A 23,135-nucleotide genomic window follows, 5' to 3' on the forward strand; every position below is an offset into this window, starting at 1 on the left:
GAAGGTAGGGAAGCTAGCACACATCTGAAAAACACATGTATGCAAATCCTCTGGGTAAAATGGGAAATTCTGAATCTTTTGAATGAACATGTTTTTCCATCACCGCCAATCAGCCATTTAAAAATGAAGCCGCGTGACTGATTCACTTAGATCAAGCATCACCTCTTAATGTCTTCAACAGTACATTTGATCATTACAGACAATTATTTCTTTTGGTAAATTAGCTTTATTATCTTTATTATATTTGCTTTCTTTCCAAACAAAAGGTTATTAGAACAAAGTATTAGGTTTCCATTTAAGTACATACAAAACGATAAAATGATAAAACTTCAGAGTACTGTTAACTTCTGATTTCTAAAACACTCACGAATAAGATCAATCAATCAATCAATCAATGTTTCAGTGTTTTTTCTTTGATCATTTTCCCTCTGAAGTCCGAAGAAATCTGTCATAAGAAAATCTTAATATCAATGTGACAGTGACATAACTGTAAAAGGCAATGTGTGCCTTCAATTTTCAATGAAAATGTCATGTGTTATAGTAATCTTGAGGAGGTTATTAAATACAAGAAATGGATGATTTATTAAAATGAAAACTATAAAAACCACTAAAAGCTATTATACTAACTTAAAGCTTTATGAAATGGTTTGCATATTTGAATTAAAAAATGAATAAAGAAAAGCTAAAGTGCTGATCTTCCAAAGGAAGTCTTTGTTATGTCTCTAAGCAGACACTAATCATGCTCAAAAAAATAACACAAAACCAGCTCCAATACTTTAAATATAAAATCAGTGTATCATCAGGAGAGATTAAGAATTGATGCATGTTGTAGTGCATTCCTCAAAGACGATGTGTTCTAGGGCACAGTGACTTGGAAGGGGCTCGCTTGCACATTTTCATCTCCCCACTTGACAATAAGGATGTAGTCTCCTTTCTCTCTGACTGTGTAGGTGACATTGTATAACTTGTTACCCATATGCTTGACATACACCTCCTCGCATGGAGCCTTGGGTCCATGAACGCCCACCATCAACATGTTCGTGCCTAGAAGAAAACATACTACTGTCACTGAGGAACAGAGACTGTGTTTGAGTTTGTTTTGCATTTTAATGCTGTCCCACCTGCCAGTGGTTAATGTTAATGTTTCTAGTGTGTTTGTGTCTGTCTGGTTCATGATTTGAATTACAGGGGAGCTAACGACGAAAAGAACACGATCTCCCTTGAAAGCCTCCCCTGACAAGGTTACTGACATAATAGTAAAAATATGTCAATTTTATGTGTTTATTTGTCCATTACATTCCATTTTCCAAACATCTGTCTCCACTAATTAACACAATTCTGTTACCTGTGTCCTTCTGCTTTGTGATTTTGATTTTTGTTTGCTCTGATTAAGTTTACTAAACTTCTTGCATGATTCTGATGTTGCTGTTTTTGTGCCTATATGAAATGTTATTGACAGTATTATCCGCCTGCAGTAGTAATAGTAGAATGTTTTTTGCAGTAACCCTGTTATTGACCGCACTGCCGTGCACTTATATGTGTGCACGTGTATATGGCTGGGAAGTGGTGGTGCACGCCGGAAAATGGGGCTCCCGTGAAAGCCAGTGTCATTCGAACCCTGGTCTGAGTGTGCCTGAGTATTCACACGTGAGTGTATATGCTCGCTCACCTGCTCTGCTGCAGTCTACACTGAAGGTGTTCTTCTGTCCCACAAAAGCTTTGGAGAGCCCTGCGCCTTGGCACACCACCTTGCTTGCATCTGATGAGAATTTGGACAGGGTGCTGTAGGCACTACCCATTTTGGTGACCGTTTGCACGTGAACAGATGAAGTTTCATGAAGACTGTGTCCCCCAGACAGACGGACACCTAATGGACAAGACAGAGAAAGAATGTAATTTCCAAACTACACTGCAGAGCCTTGTTTCACTATCCCTCATACACACTGGAGAAGCACCACATCTAGGGACATGGTGAAACCGCAAAATGGTATTGCACCTGTGACTTTAGCTTTGAATGGACTGCCGACGATGTGCTGTGGCCCGCCATATTTGATGGAGATGAGATAGTTCCCCGGTGCCATGGGTGTGTAAGTGACTACGTATCCTTCAGGACACTCGCAGCAGTCAAGCTTCACCTTGGAGGGTCCGTCGATGGAGATAGACAGGGCCCCCGATCCCGCATTACATGTATTCACAATAAACTTAGAGGGCACTCCTGTGGGGAGGGGGCAACAGGAGATATGAGATGACAATCAGTGTGCCGTCCAATAAATGCAACACATACTACGTGCTGAAAATGAATATATTTAATCTGAGCAAGTTAATATAAGAGAGCACAGATTATGTCACACAGAATCAGCACAATAAAAACACACTTGATGGCCATAGTCATACCTGTAGTGCCGCCTTCTAGACCAGCTCCAAATGCAGAAACCATCCCTGGGTCACCAGCCTGTTCCAGCTCCCCGATATGGACTTTGAAAGGGCTGCCAGGGATGTGGCTCCCATTAAATTTTACATCAATGGCATGAACACCAGTCTCCCTCGGAATGAAGCGGATTGCAGTCTTGTCTGCGGAAACCAAGAGAAGGAAACTTTCTTTGACTCTGACAGGAAAAACATCAAAACAGTTTAAGGTGAAAGACCTTCAGCTATATGACTTAATTTCCTGAAAAAAAAGTATCACAACAAAGTTTGCTCTCATTTCATCTCTAATTTCATTCATGAGTTGTACTCCCTTACCACCGTCCAGCTCATTGATATAACACTCCTGCACCGTCCCAGATGGCCTGTGCACCTTGGCATCAACAACACCCCGTGCTCCATTTCGCTGCACTGCAAAGCAGGCTTCCTGGTTCACCTTCAGGCCCTTCTCCTGAAACGACATTGGGGATGATTCAGGACCTGAGAAACGAACTGGCGGAAAGAAAGTCATGGCCAGTGACAGGAAAGAGAAAATTATAGTGAGGGTCGGGACAAAGAAGAAGAGAAAGGAAATGAGATTATAATGAAAGGGGGTTACTCAAGATGAAGCTCATGAAAGAGCTTCAATGTGGGACCCCAAAGGGGTGGGAAAGACCAGGATATTATGTCTGGGGAACAGCAGCTGTGCCTGGCTCAGTGTGGCTGGGCCCACCTGAAGGCTGGTCACTGTGAGCCGTCGAGCATCATCTGACAGTTTAGCGACCGGAATGATGAAGGGGCTGTCAGGTATGTGTTCATCATTAAACCTGATTGACAGCTCATAATCACCTGCAGAAAGACAACCGCAAACACAATGCTAATGTATGGATTTCAGCGCAATATCTCAGTTAACAAGGTAACAGTAATTCAGTTCCAGTAAATATCCCAGGGTGAAAATATTGGATTCTTTTTATTTTCATGGCATGTGGCACAAGCACTACTACAACACTCTAGTGTCCTAAACTCTGAAGAGGTTTTGTTGCACTAATGATCTGCCAGTAAACTTTCTCATTGCTAAAGGTGTGTCATCTCAGCAGGTGGGTGCAGTGAGTGTGTAGCAGCCAGTAATGTAATAACTACCAATAATGTAATAACTTCCAGTAACATAATAAGTTGTAATGAATATAAGTAATATGAAAGTCGATAATGTAAAAACTGACCAATAATGTAATACATTTGCTGAAACAATATTGTAATAACCTTTTGGAGATAATGCAATAACTTATAAGTTATTACATTATCAACTTTCATTACATTAAGAACTGAGAAATTTATTACATTATTGGCACATTATTACATTATTGGCTGCTTCAAGGTGTTTACAGGAACATCCAACCTGACTCCTGGACAATGTAGATGACTCCGCATGACCCATCCTTCCTGTCCTCAAAAGAGAGTTCTGCCTTGCTGGGACCCTCCATAGCGATGGATAGCCCCCCTGCTCCAGCCTCCCGAGTCCAGATGCTGAATTCCGCTGCAGAGAATGTTACTTGATCACATGATCAGTTGTTTCACGGGAAAGATTTGGCGCCTGGGAAGTTTTAAAATCACTTTCACAGAAATTTCAGAAAAACTAACCTGGGACACCTGCCACACCCCTTTCAAGCCCAGGGCCGCCTGCTCGAACCTTGTGGGCTCCACCCTCCCCCAGGGGCCCCACCGTGAACTGGAAGGGGCTCCCAGGGACGTGCTGGCCTCTGTACTTGACGCTGACAGTGTGGGGGCCCATTTCCTGAGGCACGAATCGCACACTGTAGGTGCTGTCCTCCCCCTCCACAATCTCTGTGGTCTCCATTTTGCCACTAGGGCTGGTCACCTGGGCAGTCATCTCCTGGGTGCCAGCTTCAAGCGAGATAGCTGAAAGCAGGCAGGCTGCTGAAACACACTCTCAAGGAAGAAACTGTACAGCATATCTCCCCCCTGAATTTACAGATAAAATCTACCATGGTTGATTCTTTATTTATTACAATGCTATTTTAAACCCATTCACATGAGTTCACATGGAAATGTGTGGTGAATGCCTAAAAGATCACATTAAGTTGCCACAAGTAATTTCCTCGGTTGTCTAATTTCCTCTCTTTCAACTACACAGCTTTTTGTATTATAAATTCCGGCCAACTGGATGGTGCTCACACATACCTTCTTGTCTGAGAGGCATCCCGCTAAAGGAGCCCAAGCTGTCTCGACTCAGGAATCCCCCAAAGATGTTGCGGAAGGGGTCCCCCCCAACCTGTGTGCTCTCTTCCACATGGACTTCCCGGTGGGTTTCTCCGCCACGTATCTGGCTGACCTGTGTGCGCTCTGTACGCATATATGAATGGCTGCTGCGCATGATAGATCGTGTTAATCGCTCCTGAGCTGACACCATTTGGAACCAATTCCCTGAGAAGCAGAAGGGACAAAGGGCATTTACAGCACTACACAAAACCAGGTCACATTCATAGATGTAGATTTTTGGGGGTTCGGGGGACACATCCCCCCCCAGTGTTGAGATGGGGGGAGGGGATCATCCCCCTCAATAATATCATATATAATATAATGATTGGTTTACAAAAAACGCATAGGATTAATATATCTCGTCACATAATTACATTTTTTTTTGATAGTTTTCACCCATAGAACCTGTAACCTCCGATGCCAAAACGGTTAAAATGGTTTAATCTAAACTCTTGCTCCGGCAGGTACCAATAATGCAATGTAATGTCACATGTTTGACCCCGATATACCCGTCCAACCCAATATTAATATGAGACCTATGCCCTGGGTCATGCCGGTTAGTTTTTTGAAGATAGCTACTGTGTTCTGTCCTATGAATGACCATTTGAAGAGTGCAAAGAGTCACACCTGGAATTTTGAGGTTGAGGTCACAGGTGGTGCCCACAGAGGCAATGGAAGATGCCTGTCTCTTCCGGGTGATACTCTCCTTCATGCGGCCTTCTCCAGTAACCCTCACTGTGAAAGGACTTCCTGCAAAGGAGGCAGATGTTGTCAGTGTTGGCTGTAGGGGTTCCTAATATCTGAGCCATCCTCGCTTACAGGCACTGCATTAGGTAGGGCAGCTTCCATGCTGCACCGGTGGTGTGGTTTACCTGGGACATGCTGGTCAGCGAACTTGATGTTGATGATGTAGTTACCCGGCTCTGTGGGACAGTAGGTCACTTTGCATGTCCCATCTTCTGAATCCTCACAGTTGATATCAACTTTACTTGGACCTTCAATTGACAGCCCTAGACCTCCATAACCTAGACAAGCCATGCGGAGATGGGATGATTAAAAGATGATTCAATAAGCAGTCCCTCAAAAACATTGTTCTTTTATGATTATTACTAAATAAATCTGAACCACCCCCTAACCTGCATTCCTTGTGTCCACGAAGAACTCAGATACTTGAAATGTGCGACCCTCCAGTAAGCCCTTGCCGAACACCTTGACTCGGCTGGCGTCCCCAATTTCTGACTGGCCCACCACGATCTTGAAAGGGCTGTTATTCACATGCTTGCCAGCTTTCTTCACACTCACCACATGTTCACCTACTTCTTTGGGTGTGAACGAAATCCCTGCAAGAGAAAAGCTTTTCAGAGAAGCACCAACTCAAATTGCTTCCACAGACTAAAATCCTGATGGCGAAACATTGAAATTGATCAATTGTACAGAGTTGAAGCCTTGCGAGAGGCTCACCAATGTGGCGATTGGGCAGCCTTTTCAACAGACAGGGTTCCTCACTCCCAGATGGAGCTCTGATACTGGCTGTCAGTGAGCTCAGGTCAGTCTCTGTGATCTTCAGAGACACATCTGTTGTTGTACCAACATTCAACTGAGATGTTCTTAAGGAATCATCAGCTGCAAAATGAGATATAGACATATGAGTAATTAACACCGAGCATTGTCTTAACTACCTTAAATTGAACTTGTGTATCAAAAATTCTTATCACTTAAAAAATTCCTGAATTCCTGAACAGCCTGCTTGAGTGAGGTTAGTGGCAAAATTTGTATTGAATACAAGTACAAATATCTCCTTTTTGATCATTTTCTGTAAGACGTTTGCAGACAACTGACTATGCATCAGCAGAATTAAAACCTGGCACCTCATATGAATAGATGTTCAGCAAATTAAGATACAAACATACAACATTAAGTATTTGAATATTTATCATAAGAAAAGTAATACGTGAAAAGTAAATGCACTGTTTAGAAATCTTAAATAAGCATAAAGCACGAAAAGTAGCTGAATATAACAGCTGAGGGCAAATATATTTAGGTTACCATGTCACCGAAGATTTTTATAGGTCAGAAAATGAAAAATATGCAAATAATAAGCATAGAAAATTAATTAAAAAAAGATTATACAAAATGAAGTCAGCCTTGATTCGTGGGGTAAGCATGTCCTTTAAGAATATTTCAAAATAAGAAACAAACATTTGTGATTAGTATTTGCTACTTCATGCACAAGGATATTTTTAACATTTACAGCCTAGACTATTGAACCAGTTTATTGTGGTTTTTATGCAGATTATATAAATGAGGTGATAGGAACCACATTTGCTGAGGATGAATGTGGATGAACATAACTAGCTACCAAATTTGCGATGAGCCTGCCTCCTAATGGCAAACTGTCACACCTGTGATCTTGGCGGTAAAGGGACTCCCTGGTATGTGCTTATTATCGAACTTCACGATGATTGTGTAGTCTCCGGGAGCAGTTGGGAGGTAGGACACACTGCATGTGCCATCCTTGTTATCTTTGCAGGTGATCTCTGCTTTAGATGGGCCCTCCACAGCCAGTGACAGACCACCTGAAAGGAGAGGCCACACACTTGTACCAATGAAGCATTATTGATCACGAGAAAAGGGCTGTTTTCAGTACGGCAGAATGAGAAGTACCTTGCCCGGCATCCTTAGTGATAATAGTGAAGACTGCAGGCTTGTTTGTTATGCCGTGACTCAGACCTGGTCCATGGGCCGTCACATAACTGCAGCTGATGGCATCCACATAGAACTGCAGTGGACTGCCTGAGGAGACCAGGAACCCCAAATTTAACTGATCCTGCTATTTAAGCATCTTACAAACAGAAGAACTGGCTAACAGAGTATAATGTGTATACAGGAAAGTATAGGAAGTTAAATGGTATACCATCTAAAAATACTCATGTACTCAGTTCTTCACAACAAATTAATGCAACTCTTTACTGCCAAATATTCCGCTGTGGGTCTTTACCTGGAATGTGGATGCCATCGTATTTGAGGTCCATCTCATGCAGACCTTTCTCAGTGGGAGAGTAGCGTACTGTCAATGTCCCGTCCTTATTGTCTATAATGTGAGGGGCAGCCGTTTTCCCTGAAGGCATGCGCACCTCCCCTAAAAAGTACATATTAATGTTTATTCCATGCCTCGGCCGTTCAGAGTCACGCATAAGATGAAGTCGGCTACGGCTCTTCCTTATCTCCAGGAGCTCACCTGTGACTTCGCCCTTCTGTGCAGTGAATGGAATAAGCAGGTTGAAGGGACGGAGCCTTGGCTCCATGCTGCCAACTGGAGCAATGGGCTTATCTGTGGCCTAAATAAAGGAAGAACTTATTTACAAACAGCACTGCTTAGAGTAGGGCATCACAGGAAGATGGATACTCATCAAATGATCTACGCAATGGTCAATGCCTACATTTGCAGCATGCCTACTTCAAACATATGGTCCTCGTGCACTTGGTCAGGAAAAGCTTACCACCACATTAAAGGGGCTGTTGGGGATGAGCTGCCCTCCAAAGCGGATGGTGATGACATATTTGCCTGGCTCAGGGGCCGTGTAGTATATGTCAAAGGTGCCATCTGAGTTCTCCACCACATCCATGTCTAGCTCTGTACCATCAGGAGCTGACACTTTACAGGTGACCTTGCCCTTCCCCGCAGCCTTTGCATCCACAGTGATGACTGTCTCATCCCGTAAAACAATCGTGGAGCCAAGACCAGTGCCTAAAAATGAATGAAATGCAGTATGTTACCTGTTCTCCTCTTTCAAAATCGACAAGACAATGATATACTTCTGCTTTTAGACTGCTTTAAGGTCATCCACTCACCCAGTCCATGTCCGCCAATAGATACTGCAGATAAAACAAAAATAATTCACTAGATGTTCTTCAGAAAATGTTGTAGTGTGATAATATAGTTTACAATTTCTAACTTTTTGCATGCAGTTTATCCGAGATGGCTTACCCCTGACTACACACTTGCTAGCGTCACCAGTTGGCACAGCGTTGATGTGGTAGGGTGAATAAGGTATCTCATCCCCACCGTACTTGATGGTAATTGTGTACGGGCCAGTCATTGCAGGCACATAGGACACAGTGTAGGTTCCATCTCTGTTGTTCCGGATGTTGGCCTTGGTTGGCTTCCCCTCTGGGTCCTGGTGATTAGCTTATTTTATGTTATTTTATCCTGATTTAATGTCAGACATGTACGAGTTTATATGTATCACTATAATCTTAGGTATGTGTACGGACATCATCATTTTAAAAGGATGTGCAGAACATCCTGTTGTGCGCGCTACTGCTATATGGATCATATTGCTATATAAGTCATTTCACTTTTCTCTACTAAACGAGCAAGACGCTTTTCTCACCACGATGTGCACTGTGAGAAGGCCCTCGCCTGCATGTCGGGCATCAATAGTAAACTCCACAGGCAGGCTGGCTGGCACACCAGAGGAATCAAGGCCAGGGCCACTGGCCTGGACCTTACTGGCATCATGGGTGGGCAACACTTTTACCTGGAAGGGACTGTGGAGAGATTGTGGAGGTTAGAATAATGTATTGCAAGTTGTATTAATTGTTGTTATATTTACTAAGCACTCTGTAATTGCCCTGACTATTTCATCAGAGAACGTATGTGTGCTCCTCACCTACGGGGGACTTGCTGTTCGGCATATTTGACAGACGCGGTGTAAGGACCATCGTGAACGGGGGTGTACCTCACTGTGTGTGTGCCATCACCATTGTTATTGATGCTGACAGGCTCCATGGTCCCTGAAGGATAAAGACCAGTTTGGAATCTCACTGTTCAAAACTGCCTGTATGTTTGTGTTCATACACTGTACATGTCTTCTTACCTGTAGGCCCAAGAAGCTGGACCTGGAGGGGGGCCACACCTGCTTTGCTGGTATCCACAGTAAAGGTCTGTGGAACCCGAGCCCGAACCCCACTCCCCAAGCCAGGCCCAGAGCACTTCACCTTACTCGGGTCCACAGGTGCCTTGATAGGCACACGAAAGGGGCTGCCTGTAAGATGGAGATGGCTATTCACTATCCTATGGATTACAAGCCTGCTTTATTGACTGGTCTATAATTGCATAAAGATAGTACCTGGGATAGGGTGGCCTCCAAAAGAGATGTTGATATCATAGTCCCCAGGTGCAGAGGGAAGGTACTCCACACTGCAGCTGCCATCCTTGTTGTCTTTGCAGGACATCTTTGCTTCAGAGGGCCCTTCAATAGCCAGCCCCAGACCCCCAGTCCCAGCGCCTCTGAGGAGAAGAGGAAATAGCAGCCCCAATATTCAATGAAAGCAAAAAGAGTAGGTCTTCAAAACTCTTCAATCTATCTCTCCTGTGCAAATATAAAAAGCAGGATAAAAGGTATCTGCCATATTGGAATGAGGAAGACACAAATAAAATATCCATGCATGCATCCATCCATCCATATTCTACATCTCCTACCCTGGTCACAGCAGTCTGGACCTTTTCCCAGAAGCTACAGGTGCAAGGCAGCCAATAAGCCCTAATGGAGCACCAACATACCAATCGGCAACTTCAATTCACCTTAGCATGTTATTGGATTGTGGGGGGGAAACTGGAGAACCCCCACAATAACACATGGAGAACATGCAAACTCCACACTTAGATACAGAGCCAGGATGGAGACTTGAAACCTGGTCTGAGAGGTGTGAGGTAACAGTGTTAAGCACTGCATTAGCAAAACCGCTGGTAACGGCTTAACCAAGATTCATGATTGACAGCATGAATAAATCTTAGAGCTACAAAGCTGAGTTTTCATGTTCACATTTTCTGTATGAAATGATATATCTTTTGAACAAATTGTACTGGGGTTTACTACAGTGGCATAGTGGGGAACACTACAGTCTCCCCCCCCCTTTCTAGACTAAATATTTATATAACAGTTTGTTTATGTGTTTGGTAGTAAATCCCCTTACCACTCATGGAACCCAACCCATCATGACCATGTCCAACACGCACCTAGTTTCCACAGTGAAGCAGTTGACCTTGTTGACCAATCCCTGCTCTAGCCCGGGGCCATAGGCACGCACATGGCTGGGGTCACAGCCTTCAGAGACCTGCACCCTGAAGGGGCTGTTGGGAATGGCGACGTCATCATATAGGACCTCAATCAGGTGCAAACCTAGGTGAAGGACAAATCAATCTGTGGATTTTCTAAATACGTAGATCTCCCTGAATCAGAATTATACATTTGGCTATTGGTTAATTTCTTGTGGTTTTATACAAGATTTCCCAACACAGGGAAAAAATGCTAAATGTCCTCATTCAGACTTTATCTGTAATGTAAACTTTGCAGCATTATTCCCAAACAAAGAGCAGTAAAAAAAATGAATAAGCAAAACTGTAAAATGGATAATTCCTCCTTCCCCAGAATCTTCGGGACATGTCCACGACAGCCATAACAGGCTACTGTTATGTTGTTACTGAGAGTCTGTTCCAGGCAGCTCCCTGTCAGTGACATGGTGCCAAAGTCTGGCTCCGATCCACAAGCTTCTGCTTTGATGTAACAGCTATTTATACAGGCCCCCATAAAGACTGCACTTGCATGTCCCTCTGTTCTAACACTTGTCCCTATATGGCAGAAGCATTGCAGACAATGAAACCTGAACAGTTTCAGGCCCTGCCCCCCTTCAACAAGGAGCAGAGGCACTCTAATGATCCATGTGGGTGCTGTTATTAAATAAAACGCAACTCTATAAAAGCAGCAACACACAAGGGAGAGTTTGAAGCCTTCCAGATCACTTAGCCAAACTAAAGGGAACCCAGGGTAACTTCTCTGTAAAGCTACTGACATAATGTTTAGAATCAGACTTGCTTCTTTCAGTATTAAATGCCTCCTTTTCAATATGGCGGAAAAGTAAAAAAATATATATATCACTATTTTGTGATTTTTAGGGTTACTGTGAAAGCACTGAATCGTTTCTCTAATACAAGGAGTGAGACTTGTTCACTAGCTACAGCAGAAGCATGAACATTAAGATATTTTTGAGTCCTGCTCATCTTTTTTTATATTTGTCTTAGATTTAATTGCAATTGCATCTGGTTAAATTAAACTGCAAATTATGTAAATCTGATGTGATGTTAACAGCACTTACCATCTTCATATGCAGTGTACTCCACTCTGTAAGTACCATCCTCCTTGTCGGTAATATAGATATTGGTGTTTGCCCCTGACGGGTTGATTATCCTTGCCTTCACATGATTGCCCCCAGTCTTTGTCAGACCACGAGCATCAACAATGAAGTGCGTGGTTACTTCTCGAAGGACCCCTGTAATTAGTGACATGCGTCAAGAATAAGACTCCTGTTTACGGCAGAATGGAGAACGATGGGAAATCACAGTGCCACACAATGTCACTGTCTTTATACATTGTTAAGTATTGTTATCTATTGTTACATTGTTAGAGAGCTCTGTTAGGAGTAATTAATTACCTCTGGGTTCCACCCCTGGTCCGTAAACCTTGACTCCACTGGTATCAATGGCAGGTGCCACCTGCAGGTGGGCAGGGAACTTGGGCACGTTGTGTCCACCGTATTTGATGGTGATGGTGTACGCGCCCGGGAAGGGTGGGGTGTAGGTGACGGAGTAGGTTCCGTTACTGTTGTTTTGAATGTGTACCTCAGCTTTGGCCCCCGATTCGGAGACAATCTCAATGGTCAGCTCAGCATTTCCAGCCTTGGAGCAGTCCACGGTGAAGGTGCCTACCTCGCTGGCCTTGCCCCGCTCCAGACCTGGCCCACTAGCTGTGACTTTGCTGGGGTCAAAAGCTGGCTGGACCAGGGCCTTGAAGGGTGAGCCAGGGATGTGAGTATCAGCGTACAAGACGTTGATAGCATACTCGCCTGGCTCAGTAGGTAGGTAGGATACAGAGCAAGAGCCATCACCGTTGTCCTGGCACTCAATTTTGGCCTCACATGGCCCCTCCACAGTCACGCCTAGTCCACCTGTGCCGGCCCCCTTAGTATCTATGGTAAATGGAGCTGGCTTTCCTACAACACCTCCTTTTAGACCTGGTCCATATGCATGTACCTATAGATTAAGAACAACATATGATGAGTTCAACAACTCAAACAGATCTGATGATATTCAGTTTTCATGAAACTTATATTATTGATGCAGAGGGCCAAGAAAGATCCATTGATCGTAATTGTCCTCTTCATCCACATTACCCTGCTATATCTGGCTGACTATACTATGAGCAGAAACTGCGCCATGATCACACACATGGATGACTAAGACTGCATTATATAAAACAACGTAAATACAGTAAATGTTTTGTATTCCCCACCCCCAAACCAGAATAAGTGGCTAAAAGATGGATGGATGGATGTTTTGTGTTGCATATAGTACAGGTTTATAATGCATCTTTCTGCCATGTACGTTTTTGTGGACAAACATGTATGCTAAATCAATAAATGTAGATGTATTCTAAGAGAGTGAATTGCTGTATTTTACTTGCCTTGGAAGGATCAGGGGGTATAACACCTTCCACAGTGAAGGGACTTCCAGGAACTGGGTTTCCATCATAGGAAACATCCACTTTGTAGGGGCCTTCTTCAGGGGGGATATAATGCACAGAGTATGCACTGTTTGTCATGTCAGGCTGAACTTTGCATGGGATTGGCCGCTTAGAGGGTGATGTGATCTTGACATCCACTTTGCCTTTTCCACCAGCACCCCGAGTGTTGACCACAAACTCCTGATCCTTCCCAACCTCTACTTCTGTCGATTGCAAAGAGACAGGCTATTTTAAACTTGCTCCAGTAGGGTTAATTTACGAATGCAAATTCTACTAAAAGAGCAAACTTAAAATAACACCATTAGATGATTTAAAATTTCACTGAGAATTTGATTAAATCAAAAAGCAGGAAATTACACGCATAGTTAGGTTATAGAGGAATAATCATTGAAAGCGGGCTACTAACTTTTGTTAAGGCCTTGAACCTGAACTTGGCCAAGGTCTAGAGGAGAACCTACGGTGATGGTAAACGGGCTTTTTGGAACCGGATCATTTCCATAGGTGATGGAGATAGTCATGTTTCCCTGCAAATAAAGCAGGTGCGGAAATAAAGAGCTAATTCTATTTGTCATTCAGTAAGCAGTTCTCTAACAGACTGAGTGGTCCCCTTTCCATAAAAAAGCTAACCTAAAAAAGACAATAACAGATGCATAGCAGTGGACATACCTGCTGCACAGCAGTATATTTGACAGTGTAGGTGTAGTCATGATTATCGATGATCTCAAAGTCTTGCACCGCCTGTCCCTTGATGGCTCCATCAAACTGGACATCCAGTTTAGCCTTACCCGCCCCCTTGGTGAAAACTGTGAAATGAGTGGGCGTGCCCACTTCCACACCTACAACACACAAGCTTCCATCAGCCCGTCTGTCCTGTAGACCAGGGGTTTCTCTTTGCTTTCCATATCAGAGCCATATTGGCCTTATATTGGCTTCACTAATAGCTTTGTTTATCAACCTTTTTGTGTGCTTGAATTTATTTTTGTGTTGATACAGTAGCTAAAAATTCTGTGCCAGGCCAAGCATATATAGCGGCAGAGATGCTAAGAAACCCCCAATGAAATGTTCCTAAACCAGATCTCACCTGTCTTGTTAAGCCCAGGGCCCTCTGCCCTCACCTTGGCAGCATCATGAGATGGCTGTACCTTAACATGGAATGGGCTGATGGGGATTTCCTATAGACGGGATTGGCATAAATACATAATAGGACTTAGTTTCATTATTCTATTTGGAAAAGCAAATATAGCTACATTTCGTACTAGGCACTTAAATTGTAAAGTTAATGATTAAACAATAAAGTACCAAAGCAAAAGCAAAACCATTGCTGTAGGACACTACTATAAACACACTATTATTCAAAATAATGTCACTAAAATAAAAAGGCATTATTTGCAGATGAGACATTTGCACTGTGAAAACAGTGATTATGCACTATCAATATCTTTCTACAAAGATACAAACAGTAAAACCATTCTACCACCTGCCGACTGCTTCAAAAACCTCACCTGGTCTCCAAACAGCACCATAATTGTGTAGCTACCAGGGCCAGGGGGTATGTATTTTACTGTAAAGGTGTCGTTGTCATTCTTGATTATATCAAAGTCGATGTCCACCTCATTTGGACCCACAACTCCAGGTGCACACTTAATGCCAATGCTGACATCACCTGAGGAATATGGACACAATCAATGAGTGGTAATGCATTCTGGCCAATTAAATTGAAAAGGCAACAGGAAGAAATAAGCTGTAACTCTTGAGACAAATACCGTGCTTTGCTGACCTACTACATGTGACCTATCTCTTACCTTGTCCAGCTTCAGTGCAGTCCACAGTGAAATATGTGGGCTCATTGGCTTTCAGCCCTGTTTTCTGTACTCCTGGCCCATACACCTTAACTTTTCCCGGGTGACTTCCTTCCCCAATGGCCACCTACATTTGAACAGAGGGCATGATACTAGAATCAAAATGAGGTCAAAATGAGGTTTACGGGCAACTGTAAGCAGAGGTGGATACTTCAGGTCCAGAAAGTAAAAATCCAGATCAAGATTTTAACCAACTAGTTCAGTATAAAGAGGGGACCTGAACTATCCATCTCTGACTTTAACACTATGAAAAAGTCACAATACAAAAATCTCCTTATGACAGATTACATATACTTGTGAAGTGATGCTTTAGACAAAAATAAATAACTAACTAAATAATAACTGGGTAACTAAATAATTGCAAATAATCAACATAGATAATTACCATCGAGAAATGACCGAAGCGTCCTACCCAGTACTACCCATGACCATTTTCAGCGTGGCCTCTTACCCTAAAGGGGCTGTTGGGGACGTTGACTCCTCCCCAAGTGATGATTATGGTATGTTTGATAGGCTTAACTGGCACATAGACACACACAAATGTGCCATCTCCTTTGTCGGTGATCTGGATGTCAATGGTAAGGCCATCGGCGTCCTGTAGAGACACAGACATATACTTCAAAATTACCCTGGATTTCACTGGCATGCTGAAAAACAAAAATGTGATGTACATTTTAATATCTTAATGTTTTAAATGAGTATAGTTAGGATTATGGTTTCTGATTAAATTTACCACAAAATATCCTGATGAATCCTACATGTTATGCATATGTCCTTGTTAATTCCAAATACCTGTGCATAAATCTTCAGCTGACCATTACCAGCCCATTGGGTGTCAACAGTGAACTCTGCAGGCTGGTTGATGATGCAGCCAGTGGGCTGCAGGCCTGGGCCAAAGGCCTTCACCTGGAGCCAAGAGCATCAGTAGCAAAGGATGAGCAGAGGGGACATCTGGATGGGTGGATACTCTACGCCACTAGGCACTGGGAAATGATCTGGATGGGAAAGCTGACTGACCTTCTCCGGGTAAACGCTCTTGTCAGCAGGCAGGATGTGGGCCATGAATGGGCTGTCCTTGATGTCCTCGTTGTCACAAATCACATGCACAGCATAGTCACCAGGCTCAGTGGGCCAATAACGTACATCCCAAGAGCCATCACCCTTGTCATCGCACTCAATCTTAGCCTGAGATGGTCCTTCGATAGAAAAGCCTGCCCACCCACAAAGAAAGGTCCATGGCATGTTAGAATATCATTTAGTCCTTCTCAGACATCCTTTCTCAGCTGATTCTCTATTGTGATGATGCTGCCCAATGTTGAGGCTGTACTATATGGCAAAATATTTTGTCGTAATTATTTATTTAATATCAGTTGATATTGATAATTATCACGATAGAATTCAATCATTATTTCTTTACTGTATTTATTGGGTGATGAATGAAGCCAAATTAAATACTTTTTACACCAGTTTTCACAGTTACCTCTGTGTGAGAGTGCTCACCTCTTCAATGATTCGTGTATTACCACAGTACTATGTCACATGATCCGTTAATTCAACCAACCTATGCATTCGTTAGACATTGACTGTCCATTCTTAAAAGACACACTTGTAATTACGATTGGTTGATATTGCGTTCCTTTCTGTGATGTGTACTATCAAGCAAAGTGCCTTATCAACAGTTTATTGAAGTTTCTTTTTTAATAGTTTCAATTTCATATGAGGATATCGCCCAGCCCTACCCAAAGCTGTAAAAGAAGCTTCTGTACTTAACACAACTATGGGCTAAATGTACCCATCTGGTAAATCATAAATAAGTATCATTAAGCTTCATGAACCTCAGTCGAATATCAGCCATCACTAAAAATCAGATAAAAATTTCCCTATAGTCCATCCTTCTCCAGGTCTGAAAATCCAACACTTCATTTGCATCTTACCCAGATTTCCTACTTCTCTGCCAATAGCTTCCACCACAAAGTCTGCTGATTTGCCCACCATCCCAGTTTCCAGGCCAGGACCCCAGGCTCGGACCTTCTGACTCTTTGCAGCCTCACTGACCACAACCTCGAAGGGGCTACATGTAAATATATACACATATATATGTATAGTGACACACATGCACACAAAACACCACATATAATATAAATCCCATGTATGGGAATGATTTCTAGGCTCCACAACCTGAAAATGTATTGATATAATACTCATTGGGGTATGCTAATGTTAAGTAATTCATGTTTGTAATATACAGTAGTGCTAATCCCTATAGAATAAAGCCTGATATTGACATTGCTTTTGTGTTACCTGCATGGAATAGACTGTCCTCCCCAGGTGATGGTTACAGTGTATTTTCCAGGTACAACTGGGTAATATTCGCACTCATACACCCCATCTCCAATTTCCCGCACCTTCACTGGCTCTTCTCCTCCTTCTGAAGTAACACACATCACACCATGCATTTGCACCATTTTTAAACTCACACAACCTTTCATAGGCCAGAATTGTTGGGAGGCCCTTGGGTGGGCAGAAAATGCACTCACTGGGTCCTTTAACTAGCACCTTCAGCTCCCCACTGCCAGCCCCCTTAGTAAACACCTTGAAGTCTGCTACTTCCTTCACACGGAGCCCCTTGGGTTGCAGGCCTCGGCCGGAGGCATTACACATCTTGGGGTTGCAGGCTGTGGTAAGAAAGAGCTTTACTGACTGTTGCTGGGCTTCACTGTTAATACGATCCAGTCAAGGGGGAGACAGTGGATGCAGGAATAGCTGTAAACTATTGTAGAAATTCATACATCTATTTCACAGAAAGCCGTAAGACAACAGAGGAAATTAAACAAAAACTCCCAAGTAGGGAGAAAAAAAAAATGGTCCAAGGCCCATCAATGAGCGTGTGTGAAGGTTTGGTCATGTTTTGTTAGAAGTATAACTGTTTGGGTAAAAGAGTATTACAGAATGTACAAGAAGCTGAAATATCAGTTTTGGTCTATACAACATCTCATAGTATACACCACATTCTTTGGTTCATTTGAAAGGAAAATGAAAAACATAAGCAGCTTCACCTTGCGAGACGTTGACAGGAAAGGGGCTTTTGGGGATCGGCTGGCCTGCAAAGGTGACCTGGACGGAGTGTGGTCCCTCCTGCAGAGGCTGGTATGTGCAGCGGAAAACATTATCCCCCTTGTTCTCCAAAGTAACAGGCACTGTATCCTTCCGCCCTGTAGGGTCCACAATGACCACTCCAACATCACCTTCTCCAGCACCTGCATATAAAAACACAACACATATAAGTAAAATTGTTTCAGGAAGCTACACTGATATATAATAATAAATAAAGTAGATCTAGTGCACAAAACAAAAAAGAAATATAGCTTTTGCTATAGCCCGAAGAACCAGTTTTACCATCATTGCTCTACATGACTTTCTGGTAGGTAAGGAGATAATATTACAGTTTCCCAGACATGTTATCTTTCTAAGATTTTGTGATTTTTAAGACATTCCATTTGATCAAAACCTCTCTATCATACTTACCAGCTGTGTAAATGTCAAAATAAGTGGGTTTTTGGGCTACATTGCCTACTGGTTCCAGGCCTGGCCCACGTGCCTGAACCTTTGTGGAGTCTCCCATTGCTTTAGACACATGGACCATGAAGGGACTTTTGTCGATGTCTTGACCAGCGAAAAGTACCTTCACCTAGGTAAAAGAGGTGCATGTTCCTGGTTACTCATAGTTGCTCCAGTTCTAGCACATCAGAACCGTAAATCATAATCAGCCAATCTGGTAAAAGCTCAAGACTTTTACCTTATGAAGTCCTTCCACTTTTGGCACATAGGTGACAGAGTAGGTCCTGTTTTTGTTTTTGTTGGGAACAACTTTGGCCTAAACATACAATGAAATTGTTATTAAATATTTGACAAACATACCTTTTAACACTCAAAAAACGTATTCTTTTAAATAACCACTTCTTGGAACATTTTGTGTCATAGGTAAATAACCTCCTCTGTGTGTCCTTCAGGGTCCTCTACATAGACCAGTACTTCACCCTGCCCAGCCTCTATTGTATCCACTGTGAATTCAGCTGGCTTCAGGACAACATTTCCCCGTGGTTCAATACCTGTGAGCAAAACATGACTTTTTTATGCATTAGGGATGCCACACCAAAAAAAGTCTATTTGCGATTTGAGTTTTTAATTTTAAATGGTATTTTTATTATTCCTGCATACAGATACACCAAGGATTATAATGCTACACAGGTACATTTCATTAAACTTATTTAATTTTATGTCCCTTATTCTTCTTTTCTGAGGTTTATCGGTGATGAAATTTACGCCATGACTGGTCTGTCTTTGCCATTAAAGATATATACATCCCATAGTCATGTATAAGTTATCCTTATTGAAATGTGTCAGAAAAAAAGAATCTTATATACAGAAATTGCTCTTACAGATAGGTATTGAACAACAGTAAATTCTTACCAGGGCCATATGCCTTGACCTTCTTGGGATCCACCTGCCTGGGGCGCAGTGGTGCACCAGGTTTGAGCTTAGCTTTGGGGAACTGAGACAGGTATGTCATCACTGAGTGCTCGTCCACGTCAGGATCCACAATCTCTTCAGGTGCGATCACCTATAGGAGTAATTATTATCCTGTCAGTCCTGGTAGTAAAGAGAATACTGTCCATGATCTTCTGTGGGGATTGCCATAGCTCTCCACAGAGAACTGAATAACCATCTCCACCTAAACAACTCAGAGGCTACAAGGAATCAAAGAGCCCAGCCACTTCAACCACGCTCTGTTCACCCTGCTAGCATCAGGTAGATGCTATCCCAGCATCAAGTGCTGGGCCAGCAGGCTCCAGGACGATTTCTTCCACCAGGTAACCAGGATGCTGAACTCCAGTTAATACCAGCCACCACTGCACAGGCCAGTACCTCCACTCTCCATTGCATTTTCAGTGCACTACACTGTGCAGTTATTGCACCTACTATCTGTCTGTTTATTTTGTGGTTTATTATATTCTGCACAGTGTATTGTATTGTGTATTGTATTGCGTTTTTGTGCATATGTGTAGCACATAATGATGTACAGTTTGTATTTATTTAGTGTATTGCACTGTGAATGGGGAACTCTCAACCCAGGATCTGCACTCAGTAGTTCACTCATTCTAGTGGTGTGACAATAAAAGCGATTTGATTTGATTATAAGGCTGCTGGAACTACAAAGTGGTTAAACAGGAAATCATCCTATAATACCTATTCAAGTTCTACACATGAAGTGTCTTATTGTCATTTTAAATTCAGCCCTAGAAGTGGCGTAGTGGTGCAGCAGCACTGCCTGCAGGCGGGGGCCGTACCTGCGGCACGCCCAGCCAGTCGTCAGCCTGCTGCATGGCTTCTTTGGCATTCTCCACAGGCTGCTTGGGATCCCACTCCTCCCAGTCTGGGCACAAACCTGCAGAAAGAGGACCAATCAGAAGCGACATGAAGCCTCTGCTCTGCATCTACACAGCCATGGGTGGCTGTTGGGCCATCCAAAGCATCAACTCAGACTTTGCCTGAGTCAGTAATCAGCTTCTATATTATAGTTTTATGGAATCTGCTCCCATAGATATAAATTGCCAGGCCGTGCCAGGTGTACACCAACTGAAACAAACTACGCCCTAATGGGAACCTTGCTTTGCCAACAACTGTGCTACTCGGCAGCTAGCTGTGAGAACATCCAGGGAATGCAAAATGGCTTGCCGTCCACTATGTGGGTTAGATAGCTGGCTTAATCTCTCTCTCATCTTTCTCCAGTGGCATCTAATATCTTCTCCACTCTAAAAGTGCTGTGGGTGATAGAGCGAATAGCATTCACTTCCAAATTTGTATATTACGTATTAAAGCCTGCAGCCCATAAAACGAGACAAAAGGGCAACTAACAGTCCCATCATGCGTTATGGGAACCATGCATGGGAATAATGGTCATCCCACATATGGACTGAAAATTTGGGAAGACTATAATGATACCAAGTTGTTTTACTACTACTGACAGAGACATAATCCAAACAAAAGAGCTGTGTTGGTTGTCAGTTTCTCAATATTGTACGATGGCGTTGCATGGAAAAAATGTCATACTGCGGGAAACAGTGTTTCGGAAGCATGTTAAAAAGATGATAAACTGAAATGTCAGTTCTACCCCAACCAACAACATGCTGTTTAAAATACTATGTTACAATGATACACAGAAGTGAAAACTTTTGCACATTTCATAATACAACAGGCATAATGCCTGGAAAAAATCATATATTTCAAAGTTATCTAGAGTTTTCTCTGTGTCCTGTTAAGGGGAAGTAAGTAATCTGTAAGTGTGTGTTACTGGTGCATGTCAGAACTGTGAATAAAAAGACAAATGTTTCAGAAGACAGCAGCATGTGTGTGACCTATGAGCTCAGTGTTTCTCCTAGCGATGCACCAGGCCTCATATGGTCAGAGATGGGCTCCCAGCTTCTCCACTGAGGGATGTGTGAGGAGGCAAGTCAGCGCTGTTTACAATCCTTGGCCTAGAAACATTCTTTTTTTTGTTAGGTAAAAGGGGCTGATTAATTATGCTCTCCCTAAAGGCCTACCTAAACCTAGGCGTCCTTTAACACTGACGGTGTCACAGTATTTCCCAATAATGACTAAGCTTACGGCTCTGTAAAAATGCATTTTTTTTTGTTTTGTTTTGTTGAGAAATATATATGGCTATATATACATATATATATATAGTTTGTGGGAAAAAGTCTCATTTAATGAATAGATGCTGTATGACAGTTATTTATTATTTCAGTTGAGATTTTTCTTTCTTGCCCTAATAAATAGTAAAGTATTACCAGTGACTCTACATATAAAAAGTGAGAAAGGAAAATGGATTGATTATTATTATTGTTGTTGTTATTGGTTTTTATAACTATCAAAGTTCATATCTGTCATGTTTGTGCGTGAGGAAATCAAACTATTCATTTAGGTGGAAAAAACTGTAATGAATAGAAAACAGATGAAACAAAAGCAAACATATCCAGGTTAAAGACTGGTTAAAGGTTTAAGTCACAAACAAAATACCCGTGTCTGTCTTCTTTAACAAATGAATGACTGTAAATGTATAATTCTGATTATATAAAAGTAATACTTCACAGTCACTTAAACCGTTGGGTCCGTTTGTCATTTGCTTTGGAGTGGTGCAGAGAGCAGCTAAATAAAAGACCTTGGTGTGGAGTTATGACACAGCTACCAGAGAATTTCAGTTGATCCAGGTCAGCTGTCCATACCCGGGCACCAGGGAATCTGCACTGCCCCCTTAATGGAGGTCTAGCCAGCTGCCCCCAGCGAGGGGGGGGGGGTCTAGTCAGCTACCCCCCACAGGGATGGTCTGCTTCCACTGCTACATGATTGAAGCTCTATGCTCACTGCCCCCTTAGTGGAGGTCTAGCCAGCTGCCTCCTGACTGGTGGTCTATGCCTGCAGCCCCCTTCAATAGGCAGTCTATTATATATAGATTTTATCGAGTAAAACCCAATTTTGCCTCCAAAACTGCTTTAAAGGTAAACAGGTTGTGGGTTCAGAGAATATGTTCTGCATAACATTGTTGAATCTGTACTTATGGCTTTCATGTCAGCTTAAATGAGTCATTCTCCTCTAATCTTTCGTTATTTTTCTTGGCCGATCAGGAACCAAACCTTGTCTGTGTGCTTTGTGTACTCAGTTGCAGCTACATGATTCACCCTTAACAACTCATTATACCTAATAGGTAGTCATTTTCAAGTTCCTAATTCTAATTTCTTGCTCATATTTCATTTTATTTATGCATTGACCAAGGTAAGCATATAAGCAAGATAAGAGCTGCATGTTTCAGTGTCTCCATGCTGAAATTGTTTTCTATGAGCATCAGTAACCGGGATTTTGTTTCAACCAACCAGTTCAGTACTCTATGACTGCGACTTTTTATGCTCAACTGGTTGGTTGAAACAAAATCCCGGTCTGGACTTTTACTCTCTGGACC

At 42.6% G+C, this 23,135-nt stretch overlaps 1 protein-coding gene across 1 annotated transcript in view; it reads right to left on the reverse strand.

Annotated features, from left to right (window-relative positions):
- Positions 1-220: 220 nt before the first annotated feature.
- LOC125744651 (filamin-C-like) overlaps positions 221-23,135 on the reverse strand; it is a 28,372-nt gene continuing 5,457 nt past the window's right edge. The window contains exons 3-47 of the mRNA XM_049016696.1: positions 20,470-20,567; positions 19,592-19,742; positions 19,112-19,230; positions 18,918-18,995; positions 18,647-18,809; positions 18,178-18,378; positions 17,659-17,796; positions 17,423-17,549; positions 17,056-17,192; positions 16,139-16,332; positions 15,914-16,027; positions 15,573-15,716; positions 15,065-15,188; positions 14,765-14,925; positions 14,344-14,434; positions 13,929-14,098; positions 13,669-13,786; positions 13,203-13,465; positions 12,175-12,772; positions 11,839-12,012; positions 10,703-10,865; positions 9,813-9,973; positions 9,561-9,728; positions 9,354-9,477; positions 9,075-9,231; positions 8,669-8,858; positions 8,533-8,556; positions 8,181-8,428; positions 7,919-8,018; positions 7,679-7,819; positions 7,345-7,473; positions 7,083-7,256; positions 6,142-6,303; positions 5,817-6,020; positions 5,553-5,705; positions 5,308-5,430; positions 4,603-4,845; positions 4,042-4,320; positions 3,800-3,937; positions 3,137-3,252; positions 2,743-2,875; positions 2,395-2,571; positions 1,997-2,215; positions 1,670-1,867; positions 221-1,044 (exon numbers count right to left, since the gene is read on the reverse strand). Coding sequence (XP_048872653.1) covers positions 857-1,044; positions 1,670-1,867; positions 1,997-2,215; positions 2,395-2,571; positions 2,743-2,875; positions 3,137-3,252; positions 3,800-3,937; positions 4,042-4,320; positions 4,603-4,845; positions 5,308-5,430; positions 5,553-5,705; positions 5,817-6,020; positions 6,142-6,303; positions 7,083-7,256; positions 7,345-7,473; positions 7,679-7,819; positions 7,919-8,018; positions 8,181-8,428; positions 8,533-8,556; positions 8,669-8,858; positions 9,075-9,231; positions 9,354-9,477; positions 9,561-9,728; positions 9,813-9,973; positions 10,703-10,865; positions 11,839-12,012; positions 12,175-12,772; positions 13,203-13,465; positions 13,669-13,786; positions 13,929-14,098; positions 14,344-14,434; positions 14,765-14,925; positions 15,065-15,188; positions 15,573-15,716; positions 15,914-16,027; positions 16,139-16,332; positions 17,056-17,192; positions 17,423-17,549; positions 17,659-17,796; positions 18,178-18,378; positions 18,647-18,809; positions 18,918-18,995; positions 19,112-19,230; positions 19,592-19,742; positions 20,470-20,567 — 7,475 coding nt within the window. The 3' untranslated portion in view covers positions 221-856. The remainder of the gene's footprint in view (positions 1,045-1,669; positions 1,868-1,996; positions 2,216-2,394; positions 2,572-2,742; positions 2,876-3,136; positions 3,253-3,799; positions 3,938-4,041; positions 4,321-4,602; positions 4,846-5,307; positions 5,431-5,552; positions 5,706-5,816; positions 6,021-6,141; positions 6,304-7,082; positions 7,257-7,344; positions 7,474-7,678; positions 7,820-7,918; positions 8,019-8,180; positions 8,429-8,532; positions 8,557-8,668; positions 8,859-9,074; positions 9,232-9,353; positions 9,478-9,560; positions 9,729-9,812; positions 9,974-10,702; positions 10,866-11,838; positions 12,013-12,174; positions 12,773-13,202; positions 13,466-13,668; positions 13,787-13,928; positions 14,099-14,343; positions 14,435-14,764; positions 14,926-15,064; positions 15,189-15,572; positions 15,717-15,913; positions 16,028-16,138; positions 16,333-17,055; positions 17,193-17,422; positions 17,550-17,658; positions 17,797-18,177; positions 18,379-18,646; positions 18,810-18,917; positions 18,996-19,111; positions 19,231-19,591; positions 19,743-20,469; positions 20,568-23,135) is intronic.

This window comes from Brienomyrus brachyistius, chromosome 1, assembly GCF_023856365.1.
Source record: "Brienomyrus brachyistius isolate T26 chromosome 1, BBRACH_0.4, whole genome shotgun sequence".
Classification (NCBI taxonomy): Eukaryota; Metazoa; Chordata; class Actinopteri; order Osteoglossiformes; family Mormyridae; genus Brienomyrus; species Brienomyrus brachyistius.